At 37.8% G+C, this 24,921-nt stretch overlaps 2 protein-coding genes across 2 annotated transcripts in view; one reads left to right on the forward strand and one right to left on the reverse strand.

Annotated features, from left to right (window-relative positions):
* Positions 1-17,125, reverse strand: part of lmbr1 (limb development membrane protein 1) — a 30,918-nt gene extending 13,793 nt beyond the window's left edge. The window contains exons 1-10 of the mRNA XM_079484448.1: positions 16,891-17,125; positions 15,003-15,075; positions 13,853-13,892; positions 13,432-13,571; positions 11,317-11,420; positions 5,600-5,726; positions 5,448-5,516; positions 5,103-5,167; positions 4,935-5,007; positions 824-910 (exon numbers count right to left, since the gene is read on the reverse strand). Of these exons, the coding sequence (XP_079340574.1) occupies positions 824-910; positions 4,935-5,007; positions 5,103-5,167; positions 5,448-5,516; positions 5,600-5,726; positions 11,317-11,420; positions 13,432-13,571; positions 13,853-13,892; positions 15,003-15,075; positions 16,891-16,953 (841 nt within the window). The 5' untranslated portion in view covers positions 16,954-17,125. The remainder of the gene's footprint in view (positions 1-823; positions 911-4,934; positions 5,008-5,102; positions 5,168-5,447; positions 5,517-5,599; positions 5,727-11,316; positions 11,421-13,431; positions 13,572-13,852; positions 13,893-15,002; positions 15,076-16,890) is intronic.
* Positions 17,126-18,016: 891 nt separating this feature from the next.
* On the forward strand, positions 18,017-24,387 carry nom1 (nucleolar protein with MIF4G domain 1). The gene is made up of 12 exons (XM_079451859.1): positions 18,017-19,347; positions 19,493-19,605; positions 20,212-20,349; positions 20,501-20,558; positions 20,688-21,014; positions 21,319-21,429; positions 21,734-21,904; positions 22,090-22,211; positions 22,471-22,603; positions 23,054-23,185; positions 23,305-23,414; positions 23,650-24,387. The coding sequence occupies exons 1-12, from the start codon at positions 18,388-18,390 to the stop codon at positions 23,825-23,827; spliced, it is 2,553 nt and encodes an 850-aa protein (XP_079307985.1). The 5' UTR covers positions 18,017-18,387; the 3' UTR covers positions 23,828-24,387.
* The last annotated feature ends 534 nt before the right edge of the window (positions 24,388-24,921 follow it).

The raw sequence follows: 24,921 nt of genomic DNA on the forward strand, positions 1-24,921 counted from the left end.
AAGTAATAGAAGATCTAATGACAGGTTTCAGGCTAATGGCTTGCACTACATAATTATCTGTTTATACAATAACTACCTGTTATTTCTGTGTTGATTTTATGGAAATTTTACAAGCATATCTACAATAGAACGGCGTTGGAGAAACCCAAAAAATGTTTTCTTCCATTCGGTTATAGTCTTCTTCATTCATGTGCAGCTTTGTCCTCTATTCTCTCCTTCTCTCGCTCTAAAACTGCTCAGCCTCAGAGTTTGGCAGGATTCCCTGCATATGCACCATGTTGCCTCTAAATTGATGACCTCACTTGGAGAGACAGCCACGATAAAGTTTGCATCACACTCTAATATCCTAAGTGCCTTTGTGGCCTACTCTCCTTCCAATCACTCGTCTCTCTGGAATCATTTATAATGCCCCAAAACACACGCAGACATCAAAAATGATACAGCCCTGTACCCTTTCTGGCTCCGCTCCAAATGATCCTATGAAAACAATTCGCATTCAAATATGTGACCCTGGACCACAAAACCTCTTAAGTAGCACGGGAACATTTATAGGAATAGCCAAAAATACATTGTATATCAAATCTTTATTTGTATATGCTATGCTTAGGACTTCATTTGGCAAATTTTAAAGGCAATTTTCTCTATATCTTTTTATGGCACCATAAATCTTAGTTATTCAGCTTCCAGAATATGTAAAAAAAAATATATTTAGAAACATTGCCCCAAGACTGGTTTTGTTGTCCAGGGTCACATGTGTGCACGCATTGCAATTCACCAATATGAAAAGTGCAGCCATATTTTTTTTAATAATGTGAAAACTCACCGAGTTTGTTCAGCTGATTGCGAATGTTGTCCAGCTCTTTGTAGAGATGCTGAGAGTTTCCATGGAAATAAGAGTTGGATGTTGCACCTGAGTGACAGACATGAATGAGAGGCAGAAAAATAGAGAATGGAGAATCGCAACAAAGACAGGTACAATAAATGTGTTTAACTTGGCTTATTACGAGCTATAACGTTCAAAGCTATGACATTAGTGATCAGTGAACATAAATTAATAATATGAACGGATTTTAAGTCCCTACTTAACATATCAGACTGTGTGTCAAAGTCTGTCAAGAAATAAAAACAGATCGAGATCAATGACATTTAGTGATCTGGAAAGTAAAAAGTTAAAACAAAACTACATGCCAGTATCACCTCCTGCCAGCTTCTCACGCTGAGCGCAGGTGGTTGTTCAAGATCTAAGGATTGCTAAGCTACAGCTAAGGATTGACAGTAAGCTTATGGCCTTCAGAAACATCTGTCACCACAAATGAACCATGTCGCAGTATATGATATATTTACAATCTATATTTGTGGGATTTCCAACACTGGCATTCTTCATTTCCTGCACAGTAATTACAACCATTAAAAAATTGTTCTGAGCACAACACAACAATGCCGTTGAGTATCTAACATATTAAAGATGGGAGTCTAGGCCAGCGGTGTGCATGCTGAAACTGGTTCTAAAGGAAGATGGGACTGAGGTTTCCTCTAAACACAGAGCGTGTGTGTGTTGAGAGGTGTGAGAGGGCAAAACCAGAGAGGGGTTCTCCAGGAAAACCACATACTTCTGTCTAATTCAGCTCTTATTTATCAGTGGTTGGTTTGCTCCTCAAAGCCGAGGATTGGTTTGCACAGCCTCGGGGGACACACACTGGCAGATCAGCAGCAATTAGTTCAGTGTTACACCATTACTGGCATGCAATAAAAACACAATCTTTCATCTTTTCACCGACATGAGGCTGAGGAGTCAATCACTTTGATCAAAACGTGATTACTGTTATGATGATTGTACCACGCCCTGTCTGGTAGAGGTTCAAGTTCATAAAGAAATGTATTCAAGGGAAAAAAAACAAGCAGGTGTGTTCCAGATTGTGTACTTGTCCATACGAGTGATGTTTAGGGAAAATCTCTACCTTCCAACCAAATAGTGGGAACAATGTGATAGGAAATGTGATTATGAAGTGCTCAGGACAGGATTGTTCTGCCAAATATGACTCAAATCTGCCCTGGAGGACAAATATGAGGTGAGGGTAAAATAATAGACAAATACGAAAAACACAAAGCATGAATAGGTATCTTTTTAGTCCCAAGATGTTCAGCGGAATAACATTCTGCCTTTAGTTTTAGCATTAAAGTCCCTGTGATTTGGAAGATGTGATCGAATACGGAAGTAAAAACGGACGCATTTCCAAGTGAAGCGGAATTTCAAAGGAGAAAACATAGTGGGCGTGCCTTGTATAAAAACAGCCATTGCATTTTTAAATGGAACTGGGAGCAGACTGACAGTTGAAGGGGCGGAGTTAACTGATGCTCCGCCCAAGCCATCTAAAATACGCCATTTGAGATGGGCCGTTTCAGCAGCCTACAGACTTTTCGTTCTTGGGGAGACCGGTCTTACGAGGCAGTCTTCGTGACTTCTGGGACTTCAAGCGGGTTCCGTACACACAAGGCTGCATTCGATGCATCCTTGATATCAAGAACAAATCCGAGTACTTCCATGCTGTAGTGAGGTAGGCGGGACGAGAGCCGGGATACGAGACCTCGAATCCCAGCTCTCGTCCCTCCTACCTCACTACACATGCGTTCTCTGTTCTTGAGTATTGGAGCCAGACTTTGATGGTTATTGATGAGGTAGCGCATTCATTTTGTTTGAAAGTTTCTTCTTTGAAAAAAGATATCATACTTCTAAAGACAATCCAACAACATTTAAAACAAACAAGGTTGAAACCAAAAAAATTGCAACAACAATCTGTCAGATTCATTTTGAGGAAAGATGTGGACATCCCTTAATTCATACAATCCTTCGGCTGTGGTGATCAAGATGATGCTCAATAGGCAGCCATTCAGTAATGCTTCCAGAAAGTATGATGTCATTGTTTTCTAAAGAAACTTCACTCTGTTCTACATTACGTCAGCAGTAATTATGCAAAGCAGAGAGCCATACGGTCGCGAGGAGGGTTTTCGCAAGGTCACCCTGCCACTGCGCATCTGGGCGATAGAGAAAAGCATAGCTAGAGCCAAGACAGAGGACAAACAAGATAATATGCTTGCATGCACTCTAATGCACCTCAAGACTCCCACACAAACTAGTTAAACATATGCCATACACAAAATGATATTCACACATAGCAATGCAACCAAAACTGCTTTTCTACAAACGTAACATAATACAGCAAAAACACAAAGACTTAAAGTTAATGAGATCATAGTGCACCAAAGCAATGGGCTTATTATTAATTAACACACCTTACACTAATGAACCCATATAAAGGTCTGGAGGAGAGCATGTGCAGGCATGCATCATCTAAATGAAGTCACAGCCAGATAATTATTAGTTGATAGAGCCCAGATAAGAGCGACTCTCTTTCCCACGTTTAAGTTAATTTACCTCAGGCTTCACATTTACAGTACAAAAGAAGACTGAAAATTTCTTAAATTCCTGATAAGGTGAATTCTCTCTCTTCTTAACGCCTGAGCGAGATCTCCCTATAATGCAGAATCCTTGCGCTTACCAAAACCGCATTCCGAATCACTAGTGGCCTTTTGTCAACCAATCACAGTGACTGCCAATACGGCTCACATCAAACAACAATCACAAAAACACTGAAAATCGTTAGGACAGATTACAATTATTTTATCAGGTGTTCAAAGCATATCGGCCATTGATGCTAAAGCTACGGAACCAAATAACTAAATGAGAGGCTATAGAAAGTCATCCATGGGATTTGGGCAACTGGGTACTATCAGTTAAGATGATCTGGTTTACCTCCGTGAATTCAATAGAAAAGCACATGCTCTGTGTTGACCGGCATCTGTACACTTTGTTACGTGCCCGAGTTGAAGCTAAAGTCGAGTTTGCCTTTAAACCTGAACCCTTCCTGCATTGTGCAGAGTTTTGGGTAGGGAAATGACAGGCCGTTACATAAAAGGACAAATGTGAGATAAGCCTTGAACTCAAAGGAGACAAGAGAAAACTTGGTTTACCTAAATTATATGGAACGTTCATAACACTTAAGTTTAAAGGATACAGTGGAGACACTCTTAGTGTCAAGGTCTTAATAAGGCAACTCAACTCGCTCACTCAACTGCAGATTATTATGTCTGAGTGTAAATGAACCATTACGGCGTTCTTTTTGAAAGCGATGTTTAAAGAGCGAGTTTGTAAAGTTAGTGGATGTTAAAGATGAAATCAGTCAAATCAAGTCATTTAAGGATAAATACTGGAAAGAGAGTTGGGGTTAGTGCCCCCATGCTGTAAAAACAAAATCCGGTAGGAAACACGGAAGGATGTATGATTGGGTACGAGTTTTCAGAACACCTATGGTACAGAAGAGAGGTGCATGTGTGAGCGTTAAAGGAGGAGTGAGCAGGGTTACCAAGGGACATAACTGTTCCTGGACATACATTCATATTTCAGGGTACACCTTAAATGCAAGGATCAACCAAAAGATTATGGATTTTCCACATAGACTTTTGGAATATCGTAAAAGTAAGCTCTGTGATTAACAAAAGTTTATGATACTTACGTGTTTTGTCTATCAAGATAATCTTTACAGATAAACACGACATTTGTTACTTTTGAAGCCTAAATACAATCAGAAGTAGTAAAAAACTAACATGAGACTGCAGTATAAACAGACTCCACTACGGTCACTCGATATCAACGTCACAACAACTAATCCTCCTACAACTTTTTCAACTTTAGTAAAAAGACCTTCCATTATTTGAGAGATTTATACGCGTGTTGACCTCTAATGTCCAAAGTTGCTTTTTCTCAAATACAGCACAAGAAGTGCTATAAACTACAGGTGCAAATCGTTCTGCTATCGGTGATGCAAGAAAGACCTTTTTTATACATCTGTCCATCATACAGAAAAACAAACACTCACCATTGAGTCTGCGCTGCAGGGCCTCTTCCTGCAGATGAATACAATAAATCTGCTCATCCAGATCTTCTAAAATCTAAACAGACAGAGAATAAAAGAGTATGAAGAATGATATCATATGACCTTAACAAGTGTACCTTCAACTGGTGTGTGCACACGTGTTGTACTTACTGTGGGTTTGACAAGTAACTGGCCCATCACAGTGAACATGCGTGACAGTCCCACTGGAGTACACACTGATGAGATAAGACAAAAGCTGCTTTACACCACACACACACACCCACTTGTGCTTTTCAACAGCAAGAGTATGAATGCTTTCTTTAAAGCGTGGAGATGTTTAGGTTTGCTACTGTAGTAGTGAAGGACATGTATAGGTTTGATTTGATTGACAGTAGGGATGAGCAATAGATCTAAAAATCTCTCGGGTCATTTGTTTGCGTATTTGATCTGAAACAAAGTAAATGTAAAATATATTAAAACTTGACAAATTTCAAAAATCGAATTCTAAAAACTCACTGAGCAGCAACAGGCCACCCATCAGAGAGATGCATGAGTAGAGGTACGGCAGATAGAACTCCCACAAATCTAGAACGAAAGCACAGTGAAACACAAATCGATCCACAATTTAACACACACGCAAACACAGCAATAACATCTTAAAGTGATACCGTAGAGCGAATCCATGCTGGCGCCATCATCATCGATGAGAGCAGACGCCACCCACACGATGCCCAGGATGAGGAGACCCAACAGAAAGAGCATGACAAAGGTCTCCAGCACACGAGCCTTAATGCCCTGAAAGCAACAAACACTCTTAAGCATCTATTCATGCCTTTGCCCACACACAGATCACCAGGTGTAAATGAGGCTCTAATTGGAAATTTAGCACTGCAAGCCCCAGGACTCCCCTATAACACCGACTCGGTTCACTTCTTCCCCATCTACACAATCGCAAACACAACAATAGGTCAACCAGATGCACAAAGAAACAAATGTCTTGACCTCTCTCTTTTATTCACTCACACACACTTATATGAACAGTTATTAGCATGTCCGGTCAGAGTTTGTGGCTGAAATGAAAAAGGTGGCAGCTACTGTCTGAGATCCAGTCCAGAGGCTCATCTGGAAACTATTAGGAGTTTCATTAGAGTATTTTCCGGGTCAGTAAGTACCTTATGTGTGGCGCTTAACTCCAGTACCACATTTACTTTACTTCAGACATCCACGTTGCGGGTGTTTATAATCTTAACAACAACAGTCAGTCTGATCATCCTCACACATCCCCTAAAAAACTGATACTCTATTAAATCACCTGCAAACATAAACGTGTACAACATTTGGAAGCAGCACAGTAATCCAGAACCTAAACGTCGGATACATGCTATTTTGATGCATCTCAACACACACACAAACATACACACACACTTTCAGTCAAGTCATGGATGATTTTCTTAAGTCTACAATGCCTTATTCTCTTTTTACAAACCTGTCTCTGTCTTTAGGGCACTTTGAATATGCATTTGTATTTAACAGCACTCTTAATATTAAGAGAATCTAGAGCACCTCCAAGTGACTTTATGATGAACAACATCAAACTCCTCTCAATGGATTTCGAAACCTTTAACATCAATGAAACGTCAATGAATGAAAGACAAAACAAATCTCAACAGCACAACTTTGGGAAACAACAACAGTGCACTAGATGCCAAGAATGTGTTTCCGCCCTCTCACTATTTTTCAAGCATGTAAAAGCCAAAAAACAAATCAAATGGAGACAGAGATGTGGCAGTGAAGCCAGTGATGGGGCAAGCTGTCCTACTCTTGCCTGGCTAAAAGTAAGCACTGCTTAATATAGTAACTCTTAAAATATTCAGCATCCAGTCCTTTTACACACATACACACAATCTCTTCTTCTCTCTCCGATTTACACTGCAGTGTGCTCTAATCAGACTGCTGTTAATACAAGGATAACTTTCCAGAAATGTTTCATGTGAGACACATGAAAATGGATATAAATAGATAGAACAGAGTCTTTGGTTCTCTCTGACCAGTACACATGCTCAGTCAGTTAGGGTCACGAACAGCTATCTCTCTCTATTGTTTGAAAATATTGCTGTATCTGTTAAAAGTGTTAATGCCTTGGTGCTAAACAATGGTCACTATGTGAAGGTTGAGAGATTTTTACTCACTTAAAACAAAAGTTCTGCCATTATTTACTCACCCTCAAGTTGCAAATCCGTATATATATATATATACATATATATATATATATATCATCTGTATGATGAACTCTTTAGGAAAGGTATTTAAAAATGCTATAAACAAACAGTTCCTGGCCACTATTGACTACCATAGTAGGAAAAATGACAATGTTTGTCAAAAGTGCTAAAGAACTGTTTGCTGTTCTACATTCTTCAAAATATCTTAATTTTTCATTTTATACAAAATTGGAAAAACTCAAGAGTGATTTTCGTTTTTTTTAGTGTGTCCCTTTTAAGCTTTGAACTGAAGCAGACAAATATTATAAAAGTTGTATTATTATTAAAAAAAATCAAAGAAAATTTGAAATGGACAGCAAGAGCTCTTCGATTGACAACCAAAATTCTCTTGTTCCAAAACAGACAAATGAAGTAAAACACATTCTTAAACACACTGTAGAGTAGACAAACCCAGACTATTTCCCCGTCCACTACGATTTTACCTCCATGAACCACTAACTCCATCAATAAAAGCTCACCATAAACAGTAGTTGTTACCTTCTCTTTAAGCCTACTACACAGAGAGCAGTGTCAGAGACACAAAACAGAGCACAGACCACGCAGGGGACATGAATCACTGCATATCAACACACACAGGCCATTGATGTGTCATTCTGACTAATACGTTAGAAGCCCGTCAAAAAGAAAAAAAGAAAAAAAAACAGGATATATGACTTGAGGAAAGGACTTCAGTACTTTTGAAGTTTGTGGGCGTATTTCATTTTCTTTTTATCCCTCTTCCTACAGTGTCACTAGCCTTTTCTTGTTAGAATGAGGTGTCTAACAAATAGGAACTTTGAGAAAAGCTTCCAAACTAATCTGGCATTTGTCAAGAACACAAACAGCCATCTCTCGCAGGACATTTTCAAAGCATGACGATTAGAGATCAATCCAAAATAAATATTGAAGGGAAGCATTATATTTTGGTATTGTTAAAGGAACAGTTCCCCCAAAAAATTGTATTCTGATTTTACTCACCGTCAAATCTGTATACATTTCTTTGTTTTGCTAGATCTACACATCACAACATATTTTGAAGAATTTAGGAAAGCAAACAGTTCTGGGGCTTTTGACTACTAGTGTAATATTTCCTACTCTGGGAGTCAATGGTGGCCAAGGACTGTTTGGTTAAAAGCATTCGTCCATCAGAACAAAGAAATTTATACAGATTTGATGGTGAGTATATGATTTTATTTTTGGCTGAACTGACCCTCTAAAGGTCCAGTGTGTATTAATGGGGTCTATTGATAGAAATGTAATATAATATACATAGCTATGTCTTCAGAGGTGTTGAAAGAGCTTCCCCATTGAAGCGTTATGTAGCGGCATATAATTCACCATGTTCAAGGGAGGGGGAGGAATGAGTGGTTGGTTTTAATTTGCAACTTTGCCGCTAGATATTACTGACTGGACCTTTAAGTGCTAAAACACTAAAGTACATTAAACAAGCTTTCAGTACAATTAAACTTATAGATATTTCTGTAACCAGAACCGTTCAGTATGTTCACAGGCACATTCACTCGAATGCTTGCTTGCATTTAAGAAACATTTCAACCATGCAAGAAATATCTTAACAGATACAAACATTAACACTTTTCAATGGAGGTCATTAACCAATCAAGTGTTGCAATTTCTTTTCCTGTCAAAATAGAGAAACTCATATGTTGTCATAGAAATGGGCACAGAATGGGGTGCAGGCAGAGTAAATACGCAGTGTCACGGCCTCAGCAAGCAAAACCTAGCAGCGAGAATCACATCTCAAAAATAAATATTGGTCGACAGGCTACAAAGGAAAAGACTGACAGACACAAGCACACACACACATACACACAGAAGGACATTAAGTTCTCCCAGAAATTGTAATTCTGTCCTCATTTACTCAGCCTCTTGTCATTCCAAACCTTAATTCTTTCTTCTGCAGAAAACAAAAGAAGATATTTTGAAGAAAGGTTGTGACCCAACAGCTCTGGTCCCCATTCACTTCTACTGTATGGACGCAACACCATTGCGAGTGAATGGGGGCCAGTAAACAACATTCTTCAGAATATCTTCTGTTGTGTTCAGGAGAAGAAAGTCATAAAGGTCTGAAATGACAATAGGGTGAGTAAATGATGACACACTAACAATTTTGGGCTGAAATATAACTTTTATAAAAAATCAAGTTTATCATCTTTGAGGTTTATGTCATTCCTATTGGTTAACGGAGCTGTATGTAATAATTTTACTGTATTGAATCAAAAAAATACCTTAATATGTCCGTTCACATTTAGGAAACATGCTAAGTTCATAAATATATTGGTTTGTCCAAAAACCAATGCAATAGCCAGTTACTTCATTCTGAAATGTGCGTTCTATGCCTGGAATGTTTGTTTTTGTTTTGGTCCGTGTGACCCCGCCCACTGACAATCAACCCACTAATTTATTTCGACTGCTAGGTTGCCAGTTGGCCACAATCACAGCATATTGCAGCAAACAAACGATCTTAGTCAGAGATAGTAGATTCTACCCTTTCCTATTACGTTGCAAACCTAGAAAGAAACGAGAGCAATATGGCCCCGTAAATGCGACCTCCGGAGGATGCAACCTCTAAAACGAGCTGCTGATCGAGTTGTATTTGCAAACAACAAAATCACTTTAACCGTATAAATGATCAGAATTTCCATTACACTCCTGTAAGTGTCTGGCAACTGCTGTGAGCTTGGAGTCTGAGGAGGGGCGGGGTCCTACTACTACTACTACAATGTTACATATGGCTTCTTTAAGTGAAGATCATATGCGTATGATAATAACTAACAGAACTCAATGGTCAGGTTCCCATGCACGGTAAAAAGCCACCTGAGAGGTTTAGATAACACTTAATAAAATCATAACCCTGCCATTTGTTGAATAAAATCAGAATTGCAGGCTCAGTGAACAACATACTTCCATCCAATGCAGCATTAAAGTGATTTTATTTTTCAACTATGGCTCTCTGCCAAACAGCATACACAAAACGCTACGGTGCCATGAAAAAAAATTACTCACGCAGATACACACACACTTTTCTTCACCACAGTGTATTATGCATAGCATATTATAGTGGGTTTTGTTTATTACGTTGATAAAGTACTGACACAAACACTGGCCTGTAAAAAGCACCAGTTACAGCTCACAAAAGCTTTTAACAAACTCCCCAGTTTCATTTCCTCCAGTTACTGACTGTAATGTGCCATATATACGTGCCTGTTTAAGCATCTAATGTGGAGACTGGCACAAGCAGGTCATTTGACTTTATACTTAAAAAGAAAACATGAAATCTTGGTTTTATGGCCTTCTGTGGTTGACGACTTAACCCGTCTCTGCACCAGCAGGGGGCTTTAATACAAGCAGCAGTTTCTGATCATTTCCTCCTTTCGCTACTAGCGCACACGCACACACGCTCCGCCAACCATTCCAAGACGTGTAGGCCAACATAAAGCAGTGCTTCCCTGTCTTCCGTGTTTCTGGTTGATCAATGGACAGAAACAGTCACGGTGCAAACGAGAGAAAATGAAGCAGTACGCCTCACTGCCGTACAAATGAGCGTAGCCCTCATAAACTACAGTAGCAACTAATCTTTATGTAGCTTTGCCAAGAGGGACATAAACCAGGGGCGACCTCAAACTGTGACGAGAGCAAGACCTGATGAATTCCCTCCCACCATTTTTATCTCCGGACTCTATTGTGACGGCACGGCACTTGCTGGTTTTATGCTCTCTCAGGGCAGCGGTAACAGCCATTCTTTGAGCGGCTAATGACATAAGGTTGAACGAGCTGTGGAATTAACATTGTTCCGCCTTTGAAGTTTTATCTTTTTCTAGGGTGAGGGAGTGACCTGAATTGCAAGGGTCACACATAAAACAGCGTGTGTGTGGGGATGCATGAGTAAGTGCGCAAACCTTGGTGTACATCCAAGGTGAGTAGCAGCACTTTGCATCACAAAATGTGCATAAATAAAAAAACTACAATAAATTCATGAAATTACTGTATACACATTACAAAATCCTGAGCTTGCACACACACACACATAGAAATACCCCATAAGGCTCAATAAACAGTGTTTGTTGGTTAACAATCAAAACGAGAGGGCGTGAGAAACAGATTTATACCTTTTTTGAACCAGCGAAGCCCTCAGACTCCAGGAAGAAATAGGCAAAAGGCATCAGTACAAAAAGACAGAGATTGGAGAAGAGGGACACGAGGTTCCATAGGCCTAAAGAAAAAAGAAGCAATCCATTGATTTAATTCATTCCCCAATATTACTATATATAGTTACAGTATTTGAAGAATGTTTGTAAAACAAGTTATCAACATACTTGTAAAACAAGTTATCATCAATAACTTGTCAAACTTTAGGGTAAATCAAGAGTATTTTTTTCTATATTTTATATGTAAAACAACTACAAACAAAAGCTAACAAGTAAGTACATTAGAAACCAAGCTGCAAAAATTACAGACACTGACACCACCTTGTGGCCATGACTAAGAAATTACTGAACAAACTAAATTTATTTTAAAAGCAACATAACGTTCTCCTTTATATTAAAACACACAATAGAATTGACAAAGAACCCGTGCTGAACTCAACACTTTAAAAATTACAGTTTTGAAATCCCAGACACGACCACAAATTTACAGTGCCTTGCGAAAGTATTCGGCCCCCTTGAAGTTTTCGACCTTTTGCCACATTTCAGGCTTCAAACATAAAGATATAAAACTGTAATTTTTTGTGAAGAATCAACAACAAGTGGGACACAATTATGAAGTGTAACGAAATTCATTGGATATTTCAAACTTTTTTAACAAATAAAAAACTGAAAAATTGGGCGTGCAAAATTATTCAGCCCCTTTACTTTCAGTGCAGCAAACTCTCTCCAGAAGTTCAGTGAGGATCTCCGAATGATCCAATGTTGACCTAAATGACTAATGATGATAAATAGAATCCACCTGTGTGTTATCAAGTCTCCGTATAAATGCACCTGCTCTGTGATAGTCTCAGAGGTCCGTTTAAAGCGCAGAGAGCATCATAAAGAACAAGGAACACACCAGGCAGGTCCGAGATACTGTTGTGGAGAAGTTTAAAGCCGGATTTGGATACAAAAAGATTTCCCAAGCTTCAAACATCCCAAGGAGCACTGTGCAAGCGATAATATTGAAATGGAAGGAGTATCAGACCACTGCAAATCTACGAAGACCCGGCCGTCCCTCTAAACTTTTAGCTCATACAAGGAGAAGACTGATCAGAGATGCAGCCAAGAGGCCCATGATCACTCTAGATGAACTGCAGAGATCTACAGCTGAGGTGGGAGACTCTGTCCATATGACAGCAATCAGTCGTATACTCCACAAATCTGGCCTTTATGGAAGAGTGGCAAGAAGACATTTCTTAAAGATATCCATAAAAAGTGTCGTTTAAAGTTTGCCACAAGCCACCTGGGAGACACACCAAACATGTGGAAGAAGGTGCTCTGGTCAGATGAAACCAAAATCAAACTTTTTGGCAACAATGCAAAACGTTATGTTTGGCATAAAAGCAACACAGCTCATCACCCTGAACACACCATCCGCACTGTCAAACATGGTGGTGGCAGCATCATGGTTTGGGCCTGCTTTTCTTCAGCAGGGACAGGGAAGATGGTTAAAATTGATGGGAAGATGGATAGAGCCAAATACAGGACCATTCTGGAAGAAAACCTGATGGAGTCTGCAAAAGACCTGAGACTGGGACAGAGATTTGTCTTCCAACAAGACAATGATCCAATGAATCCAATCGAGAATCTGTGGAAAGAACTGAAAAGTGCTGTTCACAAACGCTCTCCATCCAACCTCACTGAGCTCGAGCTGTTTTGCAAGGAGGAAATGGCAAAAATTTCAGTCTCTCAATGTGCGAAACTGATAGAGACATACCCCAAGCGACTTACAGCTGTAATCGCAGCAAAAGGTGGCGCTACAAAGTATTAACTTAAGGGGGCTGAATAATTTTGCACGCACAATTTTTCAGTTTTTTATTTGTTAAAAAGGTTTGAAATATCCAATAAATTTCGTTCCACTTCATGATTGTATCCCACTTGTTGTTGATTCTTCACAAAAAATTACAGTTTTATATCTTTATGTTTGAAGCCTGAAATGTTGCAAAAGTTTCAAGTTCAAGGGGGCCGAATACTTACGCAAGGCACTGTACATCAAACCACATGTGAACACAAGAGGAAAAAACTAATACTGACCGTGGATGAGTGATTCATTGAGCCACTGTATGTAGTAGTTTTTGGGAAGGGAGAGCAGGATCTCATTACTGATAATAGAGAACGGCAAGAGGAGGACGGCCCCTCCAGAAACTGCCAGTGTGAATGTACACAGGTACATGCTGCATTAAAAAAAATTAAGCAAGAGATGAGAGGAATAGAAAAGAAATGGAATAAGGGAAAGAAAGAAATTAAAAGCGTCAAAAGGGAAAGCTAAGTGTAAAATTGCTGTTGTTGTACAGTTTTATGTTTATGACTTCTTAAATCATCTTTTGTATTTGATTAAAATGTGTTACATAATAAAATTCAAGCAATTATTAGCATGGAGGAAGATTTTATTTTTATGGACACTACATATATTATAACCTTAATTATTGTGCCATTTATGGAAGGAAACACTCACGATATTCTGTTGACAATGGCATCCTCATCTTCCTGGTCATCTATTGACATAAGAGTGCAACATTAAAAAGGGAGATTGCTGGAAACTGCTGAATTGCAAATAATAAAAAACAGTTCTTAGTAAGCAATATGTTAAAACGACAGTTTAATAAGAGTCTTTTTTGCAAATATGCTTGTACTTGAGTCTAGCCAGCAATGCAAAAACCTAGTGTTGATGTGTGTCTTGGTATTATATTGTATTGATGGTGTGACAATCTCTATGCATGAAATGTGCCAGTTATCTTAACTGTGTTGTCTTTTAACACAAATAGCTCCTGCTGCAAATAACAACATTTTCAAACAATGAGATTAGATGTGACAGATGGTTTAATAAGTATAAAGTGCCACCTCTGTTCATTTACCTGAAAGCACTGAAAACAATACTGGATGATCATAAATCACAACCACACGAATAGACCTTTATAATAAACCATCCAGATGGTGGAAGGCGGGAATAAAAGGTCAAATGAAACAAAGAAAAGGGCGCAAGAGCGAGAAAGTATAGAAGAGCCCCTGTGATTTAATTCAATTATACATTCCACTGATTTTTTCTGTCAAAAATACGTTTTCAGTGCCAGAACCTATATGAGGAATGAGGTCATACGGCTTCGCAGTTATGCTTCAAAATAACTTCCCAAGTCCTTTGTTTAGAGACAGGAGGCTCATTTCTTTTGGAACCGATGCTTTCCATAGGGGTTAGCTAACGTTAAGCCAAGCTACTTTTAAATGACTGGAGGTAACCTGCTCAAGCACACAAATCCTCATAAAATGCTTTGTGTTCGGCGGGTTGAAGGTGGCACTGTGGTATAGCATTGTGTGCTGGAACTGATGGTTATTTATTCCTAAATGACAACTGCAAGGTTATGGTGATATAAATGATGTACACTTGCACAAACAATTCGACAAAGGAAATATTAAAGTCACTAATGGAATTTAATGTAACCAAATTTAAGGAGCACACATTAAAGGAGCAGGACATTATAAAGCTAATAACAAGTATAAATATTGCAAACTTATCTATAACACCAATAAGGAAATTGAAAATTAAAGCAAATATTATAGAATTTAATTTATATGTTGACCGAAAACAGGATTGGATGGGTCATTCTTACCGCTTTTTCTCTTGTACCGGGAGATTATGCAGTATGACACAATATACAGTACTGCAAACAAGAGGAAGCAGACCTAAAAACAGACAATACAGATAAAGCGTGTTAGAGATTCCAAACAGTACAGTTCTGCAAACAAGCTTTCCGAAAAACCTGTTAAAAACAAGATATTGTGGAAGACAAAAGAAGAAATACTGTGCTTCTCATTTATCTCTGGGTGTTTACAATGAACAAGCTTTCAAGCTTCCAAAAGGATGCAAAAGTGCCATACAATATCATAAATGTGTTATTACACATGCATTACAATTATATTACAAATCTGAAAGTCATTGTTGAGTCCATATGACCTAGCTCATCTTCACACATCCACAAGAGAAGGAAAAAGGTCATATTAGTAAACTAATTCTTACTTTAAGTCAGATTTGTCATTTTCTGAACTATTGATAGTGAACTATTCAATCCAAAGTGTGACTTTATACTGCTGATTTTCCATTCAGAAATCCACTGTATCTGGAAGTCTTTCCAATCTCTAATATAGAAGCAACAGCCAAAGGGAATTTTAAAGTTAAACCTCATCATAAAATACTATACCTGCAATATATAAAGTTGCATGCAGCAATGTTATATGACATGAATCAGCAGACAGTGTCCAGGGTATTTTGAGACGACAGACTGATGGATGTGTATTTGAAAACATGCTGGTCATGATTAAACCGTGGCTTTACTCACATTACACCGTGCTTTTAGCCTAACAGAATTAGAATTAGTTTGTGTAAACAAAGAGAAAGAAATTTGGACGAATGCTTGTAACCAAAGTTTACAAGGTCCCAGTTCTTGGACCCCATTGACTACCATAGTAGGAAAAATGACTCTCAAAAGTGCCCCAGAATTGTTTGCTGTCCTACACTCTTTAAAATGTCTTCTTTTGTGTTCCACATAACAAAAAATATATAAATGTTTCTTACTATGGTAGTCAATGGGGTCTAAGAACTACTTGGTTACAAGCATTCTTCCAAATATATTTCTGTGTGTTCATCAGACAAAGAAATGTACACATATTTGAGGATGAGAAAATGATGACTAAATGTTGATTTTTGGGTGAACTATCCCATCATACAATTTAGATATGTGCACATAATCAAAAGTAGATCTTCATGTCACAGGTTACCTAAAGACTAACTTTATTTTATAAAACAAAATTACAAAAGAAAAAAACAGCTTTAAGAGCCAACTCTGCCATTCCACAGACTTTCTAAATGATGTGAATATATTGACTTGTTTCCAAATCAAACTGAGGACAACATTCTAAGACGTGCCAGATAGCCCTAATTCATTCGTGATATTGAATCACTTGCCAATCATACAATCCATTCATCTATGACACATGAGAACAGGTTTGCCTACGCAGGAGAGAGAAACGCTTATCCAGACACCCAAAATAAAACCTGCAAACCTGCAATGCTCATATGTTCACCAGCAACAGTCAACAAGCTGTCAGTGCAGAACAGTTACTGGTGACCCGCATAAACAGTTAACAGATCAACACACCGAGGTCTATACCATAATATTAGTAATGTCAGCAGTGTTCAACACATCAGTATTCATGACAAACAAATGACAAATCCATATAACCGACGTTTCACTACGGTTTAAGAAATGCAAATGCTACTGTACAAAATAGTTCATGAGCACAATATTTGTAGCTAACCACAAGCTAACGGGCTAACTGGACTAGCCTAACTCTAATACAACACTGTTTTTCTGAAATTATCTAACTTATTTCTCTACACCTACTGTTTGATTATAATAAAAAACAGTATGTAATACATTTGACAAAAAACGAATACAGTACGCAAACATCCTCATTGTGTCGCGTACTCTCTGTACTCACGATGTACTCGCGCACTTGGCTGTGGAAATTCTGCTCTCTGATTGTCACATCGTCTTCTTCCATACTTCATATTGCAGAAACACATTTATTATATACGCATATTTGTGGCGAATCCATTCACTGTACGAGCAGCTGTCTCAATGAGATAAGCAGTGCAGTCTGAACTCAGCGCCAAATAAACGATCAAAACACTCAAAATACATTGCGTCATCATCCCGCGACAATCATACGGGGTGTCAAACAAAGCAATCATCGTGCTTTAAAAGCGTAAACAGACCGTATATTTTTCAGTCCCTCTCCGACCTCTAGAAATTGATGTCATAGTCTCTTTTTAGTATCTACTCATTGCTTCTTGCCCCATGGTTTTGTAATTCTATTGTTTATTATATAACTTATTATTATGATTTTTTGGGTTTGTTTGTAAATTATGATTATGTCTGATATTATGCATTAAAATGTTAGACACTGATGCAGTACCTAAATAGTTTTTATAAAATTGATTTGATTTCGTATATTTTTATTATAGCAATAAAAAGACCACATTTGAATGGTGTAGGAGGAGAAGCTTCACTGCGCTGATAAAACTATTTTTTTAAGAAATCGTGTTCAATGAATCTACGACCTGTTGCACTAATATCCTAATATAAATGTTTTTCTGATATCAATGTCAAAAGTTCCCCAATCCACCTGAATTCACCCTAGGTTTTAATTACATAAAAACGGTATTTTATGAGGGAATTAGAAAATGTTCTGCTTTTCTTAGGAAAAATACAAATATTAACATTTTCGTTGGCTTTCATGTTTCACCAGTTAAAATAAGGCTATTGGATGTTAATGTCTATTGTGATGACAATATTATACACTTTCCATAAATCTTACCCTGCGCATGCAAATCTGTTTCTTGAATAAAGTTTGATTTGATGCATTTCTTCGCTTCGAATCTTTATTTTCAGAATCATGTGGTAAAGGTGTGGAGCATAAATTAGGTTACAAGATATACTCATCATTTCAGCACTTCCGAACAGACAGCGACACGAGTGCCTTCGAATTGCATTTTATGGAAAAGCCAAAGCCCTTAGAAAAGGAACGAGCGTTTGAAGCTCATAGAAGGCGCCACCCAGCGGCCACAGCAATACAGTGCCTCTTCGTGTAGAGCTTTTTCTGTTGTAGAAGAGGCGAAGATTGTCGTTATATCGGATGTATATTCAGTTGCTAACGGAATCATGATTAATAAAACTGTCAGTAATGCCGTAATGCATAAAACTTGGCCACTGTATAAAGCCGTTTATACTCCAGTCCAGTAGATGGCAGTAAAGCGAATGTGGTTTCAACTAGCACACAGCTAACGCAGAAACAACATCAATGGCTACCTCCAGCTTGCACATGCGTTATCGTTCAGAGCTTTTCTTGTGGAATGTTTTTATTATTTGTAGGGTGTAAGCACGCAGCCATTCACAAAACATAAACGTTATATCTGCTCCATTTAAGTTATTCGAAATGAAGACAAAGGCGCCTCGCAGGAGCAAAGGAAAGGGTGGACTTAAAAAGCAAAGTGGTAAACTTCAGGAATTCAGAGATTCCGTTGATAGCTTTGTCAAAAGCAAGGGAGGTTTGGATAAAAATAAACAAGACAAAAGATCAACATTCATAAAAAAGAAAAGTAGAAAGGTGCTACGCAGAGAAACCCGTAAGTCAAAGAAAGAGAGGAAGAAATGTCACTACATGGGTTTGTCGTTTACCAACCAGAGCGAGGAATCTGCTTCTAAAACGACCGAAAAAGGGGCAACGTTGGAAAACTCTGTCGTAAAGCCGACCGGAAATCTTAAAACTGCCAGTCAAAGACCACAGGAGACAAACGAAGACAACGTTATTACTAAAGACGTAGAAGCAAAGTCTAAACGAAATGTCACCTTTTCTGAAGAGGTGCCAAAGCAGAGAAAAAAGTCCAAACTAGAAGAGGGCAGAAAGCGGGCTCTTAAGGAAGCAAATATAGAAGAGGATAAAGAAATCAAAAGATTAGAGAAACGCCTAGGTTTTAATAAAAGAAAAAACAAAAATACTCTTCCTCAGTCATTCACCAACGATGGACTTGATTATATTTTAGGAATTCTGGAACCTGGAGCATCTGCAACGGGTCTGTATGAGAGTGATGAAGAAATGGACATTGATAAAGCAAAAGATAACTTTAATGGCTTGGAAGATAGTGAGGGGGAAATGACAGATGATGAGAAAAAAGATGACAGTGAGGGGGACAATGACACTGATTCAGAGGAAGAAGATGAAGAGGTAGACCCTCAACTGGAAGATGTGGAGGATCTTGAGGACAGCGCACAACTAGATGAGGAGGAGGAGGCAGAGGAGGATGAAGAACAGAGTGACACGGATGCATCAGAGGCAAATGATGATGATGGAGAGGAAGTTGAATCTGAACTGAGACCACCTGACAGCAAAGAGCCAGTATGTCATACTAAATCTGTATCTATTTCATTTATTGCTATTTTGAGATCTAGCCTTTACTTTTTTTGTTTCTTCAATATGTTGCTTGCTGTCCACAAGATTTAAAATGCTGGTCATGGTTTTATAACCTGTTTTTGTCTTCTAGAATCCATCTTCAGTTGCAAAGTATGTTCCACCTCACCTGCGAGAAGCCGCTGATAGCAAACGCAAAGTTGAACTGGAGAAACTGAAGCGCAGTGTGAAAGGTCTGATAAACAGGTAAGACCTCAGCCACAGCATGCTGTTGTTAGGGCTGTCACAATTATTAAATAATCAGCTCATCACAATTGTTTGACATGATCGCAATTATTTCAGATAACCGAAATAATTGTAAATCCATAGAAAACATGGGTGATCTGCAGCATTTTACATCCACCGTCCGTGATCTGAACGCACTGTTACGTTCGAATAAAATGTGGTTATGAGTTTTATTAAACAAATTCCAGGTTTACGGCATCTACACAGCAAGACGAAATCATCCTCATATCTCAGTTTTATTTCTGTGAAGGCAGTCTTTTCTGTTTTGATCACTCTATAAGGAAAGTTACTAATTATTTACATAGTTTACTATTTCTATTAAGAAACTATGTATCTATATTTTATACATTTAATAAGTTAATTGTTATAAATCGTTATAATTGTCAAAGCCTTTCAACAGACTGTTAATCACCATAATCGCAATTATTTAATAGACTATTAATCGTGAGCCAAATTGCATAATCGTGAAAGCCCTACCTTTTGTCGTTTAAAAAATAAATGCTGATCATTAAAACGAGGCAATATGTCATAGTCGTCTGCTTGATAAGCTTACCCTGTGCTTGACAGGTTGAGTCAGCCCAACATGGCCTCCATCAGCAGTCAGCTTGAAGAACTGTACATGAGCACCAGCAGAAAGGATATGAATGATACTCTCACGGACATTCTGCTGGCTGCCTGTGTCACCCCTACTCTCATGACTGAAAGGTTACTTTCACTATAATTGATTTATATGATTACAGACATTTTAAGATTACATTTTGGATTGCTCATATACAGAAAAACCATAAAGCATTTTAAAACAACATACAGGTTTATCTATTTTTTATGTTTGATTCATTTTAACTATCTCGACCAGGCTTCTGATGGAGCACATACTTCTCGTCAGCATTCTTCACCATACTGTCGGCCTGGAGGTATCTAATGAAGTTGACTTTTATTTCCAATATTGTTAGTCTTAATAGTATGCTTAGGAAGAATTTCATTCATAGTATACAGGTATGGTTTGTGCTGGGTCATTTCTCATTCTCTTGGTTTTCTTAAAGGTCGGAGCAAATTTTTTGGAGACTGTGGTTCGCTGGTTTGATAAAACCTACAGTCACGATGCTACTACAGACAAGGAATGTGACAACTTGGTGTGCATTATTGCCCACCTCTATAACTTCCAAGTGGTCCACGCTAACTTGGTCTTTGACATTTTGAAGAAGCTGGTAACACGTTTCAGCTCCAAGGACATCGGACTAGTTCTGCTGGTCTTGAAGAACGTTGGTTTTGTCCTGAGAAAAGATGACCCGCTAGCCCTGAAAGAGCTAATCTCTGAAGCTCAGCGGAAAGCCAGTGCTGAAGGGGAACGTTTTCAGGACCAAACAAGAGTAAGACTGACCATACAATTCCCTAATTTCATTCCACTTACAAAGTTGTTTTGGATAAAACCATCAGCTTAATGTGTAAATGTAAATAGTTTGATGAATTGTAATGCAGAGCATTTAATGTTAACTAACTTAATAATGGAAAATTTGGAAATGAAACACCATGGAAAACAACAGTTCTGTTACTACTGTCTGGGTTTATGTGTCATATTTAGGCCTTCCAAAAATACATAATTTTAAGTTGGAAGAAGTGCTTTTATTACCAAAATTGATGCAAGATTTGTGGTTTGTTGACTTTCCCTCTCAGATTCGGTTTATGTTGGAGACAATGCTGGCCTTGAAGAACAACGACATGCGAAAGATTCCGGGTTATGACCCTGAACCTGTGGAGAAATTAAAGAAACTGCAGAGGACTTTGGTAAGAAAAGTCTTGTTATTTATGTTATTATGTTCTTTACAGTGTTGAGGTGCACATAGAATACGGAGTTGTAAACTTGTTTATAAAATTGTTCAAATAATATAAATGTTAGTTTTGAATCTTAAATTAAATATTTATTTTGCATTGTATCATTAAACAATGTCCACTAGAGGTCAGACTAACTAAAGCTTGACATGTGATTCAGCTCTGAGATTCAACAAAAACAGTGAATATTTTGTCACCTACGTATTTACAGATGTGCCAGTGACTTTCAATGTTTTAAGTACTGTTTTACTTTTCATAGATTCACAGCAGTGCTAGCGGCAGTGATGTAAGACTGAGAGTTTCACTAGAGAATCTACTAGAGGCTGATCGTGTTGGCCGCTGGTGGATTGTGGGATCTTCCTGGAGTGGAGTACCCATGATTGATGATCACAGCAACAAGACGAGCACCCAGCCCACCACAGGGAAGCAAGTAGGAAAAATTGGAAAATTACTCTATAAGGCTTTGTTTTACTTAAAAACTGATGTACTATTCTAACATTAAAGGCAAAATTGTTAAACCTGAGACATTTGTCTTGAAATATTTTGTGCTTTCATTGGGGCATTTAAATGGAGCAAGGTCCAGATTGTCATGGTTTTCTCTTTGTGAATTTGCAGTATAGCGCAAAGATCTTGGAGCTTGCACGCAAACAAAGAATGAACACAGACATCAGGAGAAACATTTTCTGTGTTCTTATGTCAAGTGAAGACTATTTGGATGCCTTTGAGAAACTTCTAAGGTTTGTTTAGTTCAGTTCTACCCAAGATTCATTTAGCATTCTGTTGTTTATCATTCAAAATGAGCAAAGGGCGCACATGATTTAATTGTAATTAGTTGGTGCAATCTGCAATCGTGGTTGTTTAGATGGCATTTGATTTCAATACATATACTGTGTAAAATGAGTTGGTAATAACAGTTCTTCTGTAATAGGATGTGAAGTGTTGCTGTAACATTAGATTAAAATGTTCCTCAATACAGACATTTCATAATTTTTTTAGGTTAGGTTTGAAGGACCAGCAGGAACGGGAAATTGTTCATGTTCTGATGGACTGCTGCCTTCAGGAGAAAAGCTTTAACAGATTCTATGCAGTTTTGGGAGAGAAATTTTGCTCACATGACCGACGGTTTCAGGTAGAGTGAAAAAGTTCAAGTCTCCTTTCCCGTCAGCTATGGTATGTGCTGTCTATGCTTTTTTTGCACAAAATTTGATGCTCAACCAGAGATCATTCAGATTATTTTAAATAAATAATTTTAACCTGAATTTATTGTTAATTTTTAATTTAGCTGTGATCGCTATTAACATTAGTATCATAGTTTACAATAAGCCTATCATTATACACTAAAATGTATATATATAAATGTTATATTGTGAACAAGTGTTGTTAGTTAATTTGCATTTTGCTTTGTACTTTGCAGTGCCATTCAAATAATACATAGCATCAGCAATACGCTGTTTTTATATACAAATATTAGTCATATAAAATCCTGTTAACACCTAGTAGCTGGTAAATGTTTACAGTATGTGAATTTCAAGTGAAATCTATTTAAACCTAACTCTGTTAAATTTCTTCTCTTCTTTAGATGACCTTTCAGTTTAGTTTATGGGATAAATTCAGAGACTTGGCAAACCTTTCCAGCTCGTCCTTAAGTAATCTGGTCCAGTTGGTCACACATTTTGTACAGAGAAAATGTCTCTCTCTTTCTATTCTTAAGGTAATAAGTTAACTAGAGTAATTTAATTTAATAAGTAATCTGTATTTCCATTCTCTGTTTGAATTATTTGCATATTAGTTAGACAATGCCCTAACTTTCTCTGCTTTTTATTTTATAAGGCTATAGAGTTTGGGGAGCTAGACAAGCCCAAAGTCAAATTCCTAAAGCAGATTCTCTTAAAACTCCTTAAAGAAACAGAGCTAGAGGACCTTGTGAACATATTTGGCAGGTGAGTGTTTTTTTTAACTACAAATGAATATTATGTTTAATAAGGTTTATAGGTTTTATAATGCTGTTTTTGATTTCCAGTTATAACATTTACTTATAACAAACTTTTTGTGTTTAAAATTCAACTTTGTTGCACACATATCAACTTGATTCTAAATAGTTAAAGAACCAGATGTGCAATACAACTGTGTGTGGCCAAGTCTATATCTGCCTGTGTCTCTACCAATGTGTGTCAGGATCTCTGGAATTCCTCAGCTGGGAATGCTTCGGGAAGGCTTGAAGCTTTTCATCAGTCATTTTCTGCTCCGAAACACTCAAACACAAGAACCAGCTGAGCAAGCCAAGGTACTAATAGACAGAGCCGAGGTCGCCACCAAAGCCATGGAGGCCCGGGAGGCCAAACTTAAGCTGTAGAGCTGTATGAGCACCAGCATACAATAATAACAAACAAATGTTTCTGTGCTTGTGAAATGTGCACAGATGTGTTTGAAACATTGGAATATGTTATGAATGTTTCCTGTTTGACATTGAGACACATGCCAATCGTTGACGTGGTAATAAATTGTATCTTTAGAGATGGAGAATTGAGATATTTACTGATTTGTACATTTTTGTCAATTTTCAATATTGCCTCTTATCCAAACAACTGTTTTCCAAGTATTTTTAAAGTTTCTTAAATATTATTCTCTACTTTTTATACCAGTGTTTCTGGATATACATAAATAATTTTTTATCAAATATAATAATACAATTTTACTTTAAAAAAAGTATAGAAAAACTTACACTTTGTATAATATGTACTTTAAATTGTATATATTACCATACAGTAACAGCAATAGATGTGTAGAGGTTTTTGCTTTTCTATTTGCTGACCTGAGAATGAAAAGTATAAATGTTCTTGACTAAAAAATAGTTCCTTATTTAAAAACATCAATGTGTAACAAATATTAATAAAAAGCTCCTTTTGATTTTGATGGCTTTCTGTAGTAGGCTATATAAAACAAAATATTAATAGTATTAATAATAATTAATAAAGTTCAATAAAGACTTTTCACTCAAAGTTGCATTGCTAGTTCAGAGCATCCGAACGCTCAAGCAGGGCTCCGGATGTGACTGACCTAGCATAGCATAGCAGAGGGCAGACGTTACATTTGATGCTCACAGTTAATTCATTAGCGACATCGCTATTACTGACATCAATCCACAGCATGGAGCGATCAGAGGAATGATTTTCTGTCATCTAGGGTCAGGCAGCGGGAAACATGACCCTTCAGCTCTGTGAGAATCAAGAAAAAGCCCCAGAGGCGTAAAGTAAATCTAGATTTAGATCCTTGGTTCAACTAGTACCCAACTCTGAAAGAGTTGAAAATGCTAACGGTTCAATAATATTTACTAGGCCTGATTGATTAAACTATCACATACCTCAGTGTCAAATAAATACACTGTCACATTAGAACCCCTTATACAAAAGCATCAGTCTGGAAGTTTTTCTCACAGGCTTAGAGCTG

The sequence above is a fragment of the Barbatula barbatula genome (genome assembly GCF_947034865.1).
Source record: "Barbatula barbatula genome assembly, chromosome: 1".
In the NCBI taxonomy this organism is placed as follows: domain Eukaryota; kingdom Metazoa; phylum Chordata; class Actinopteri; order Cypriniformes; family Nemacheilidae; genus Barbatula; species Barbatula barbatula.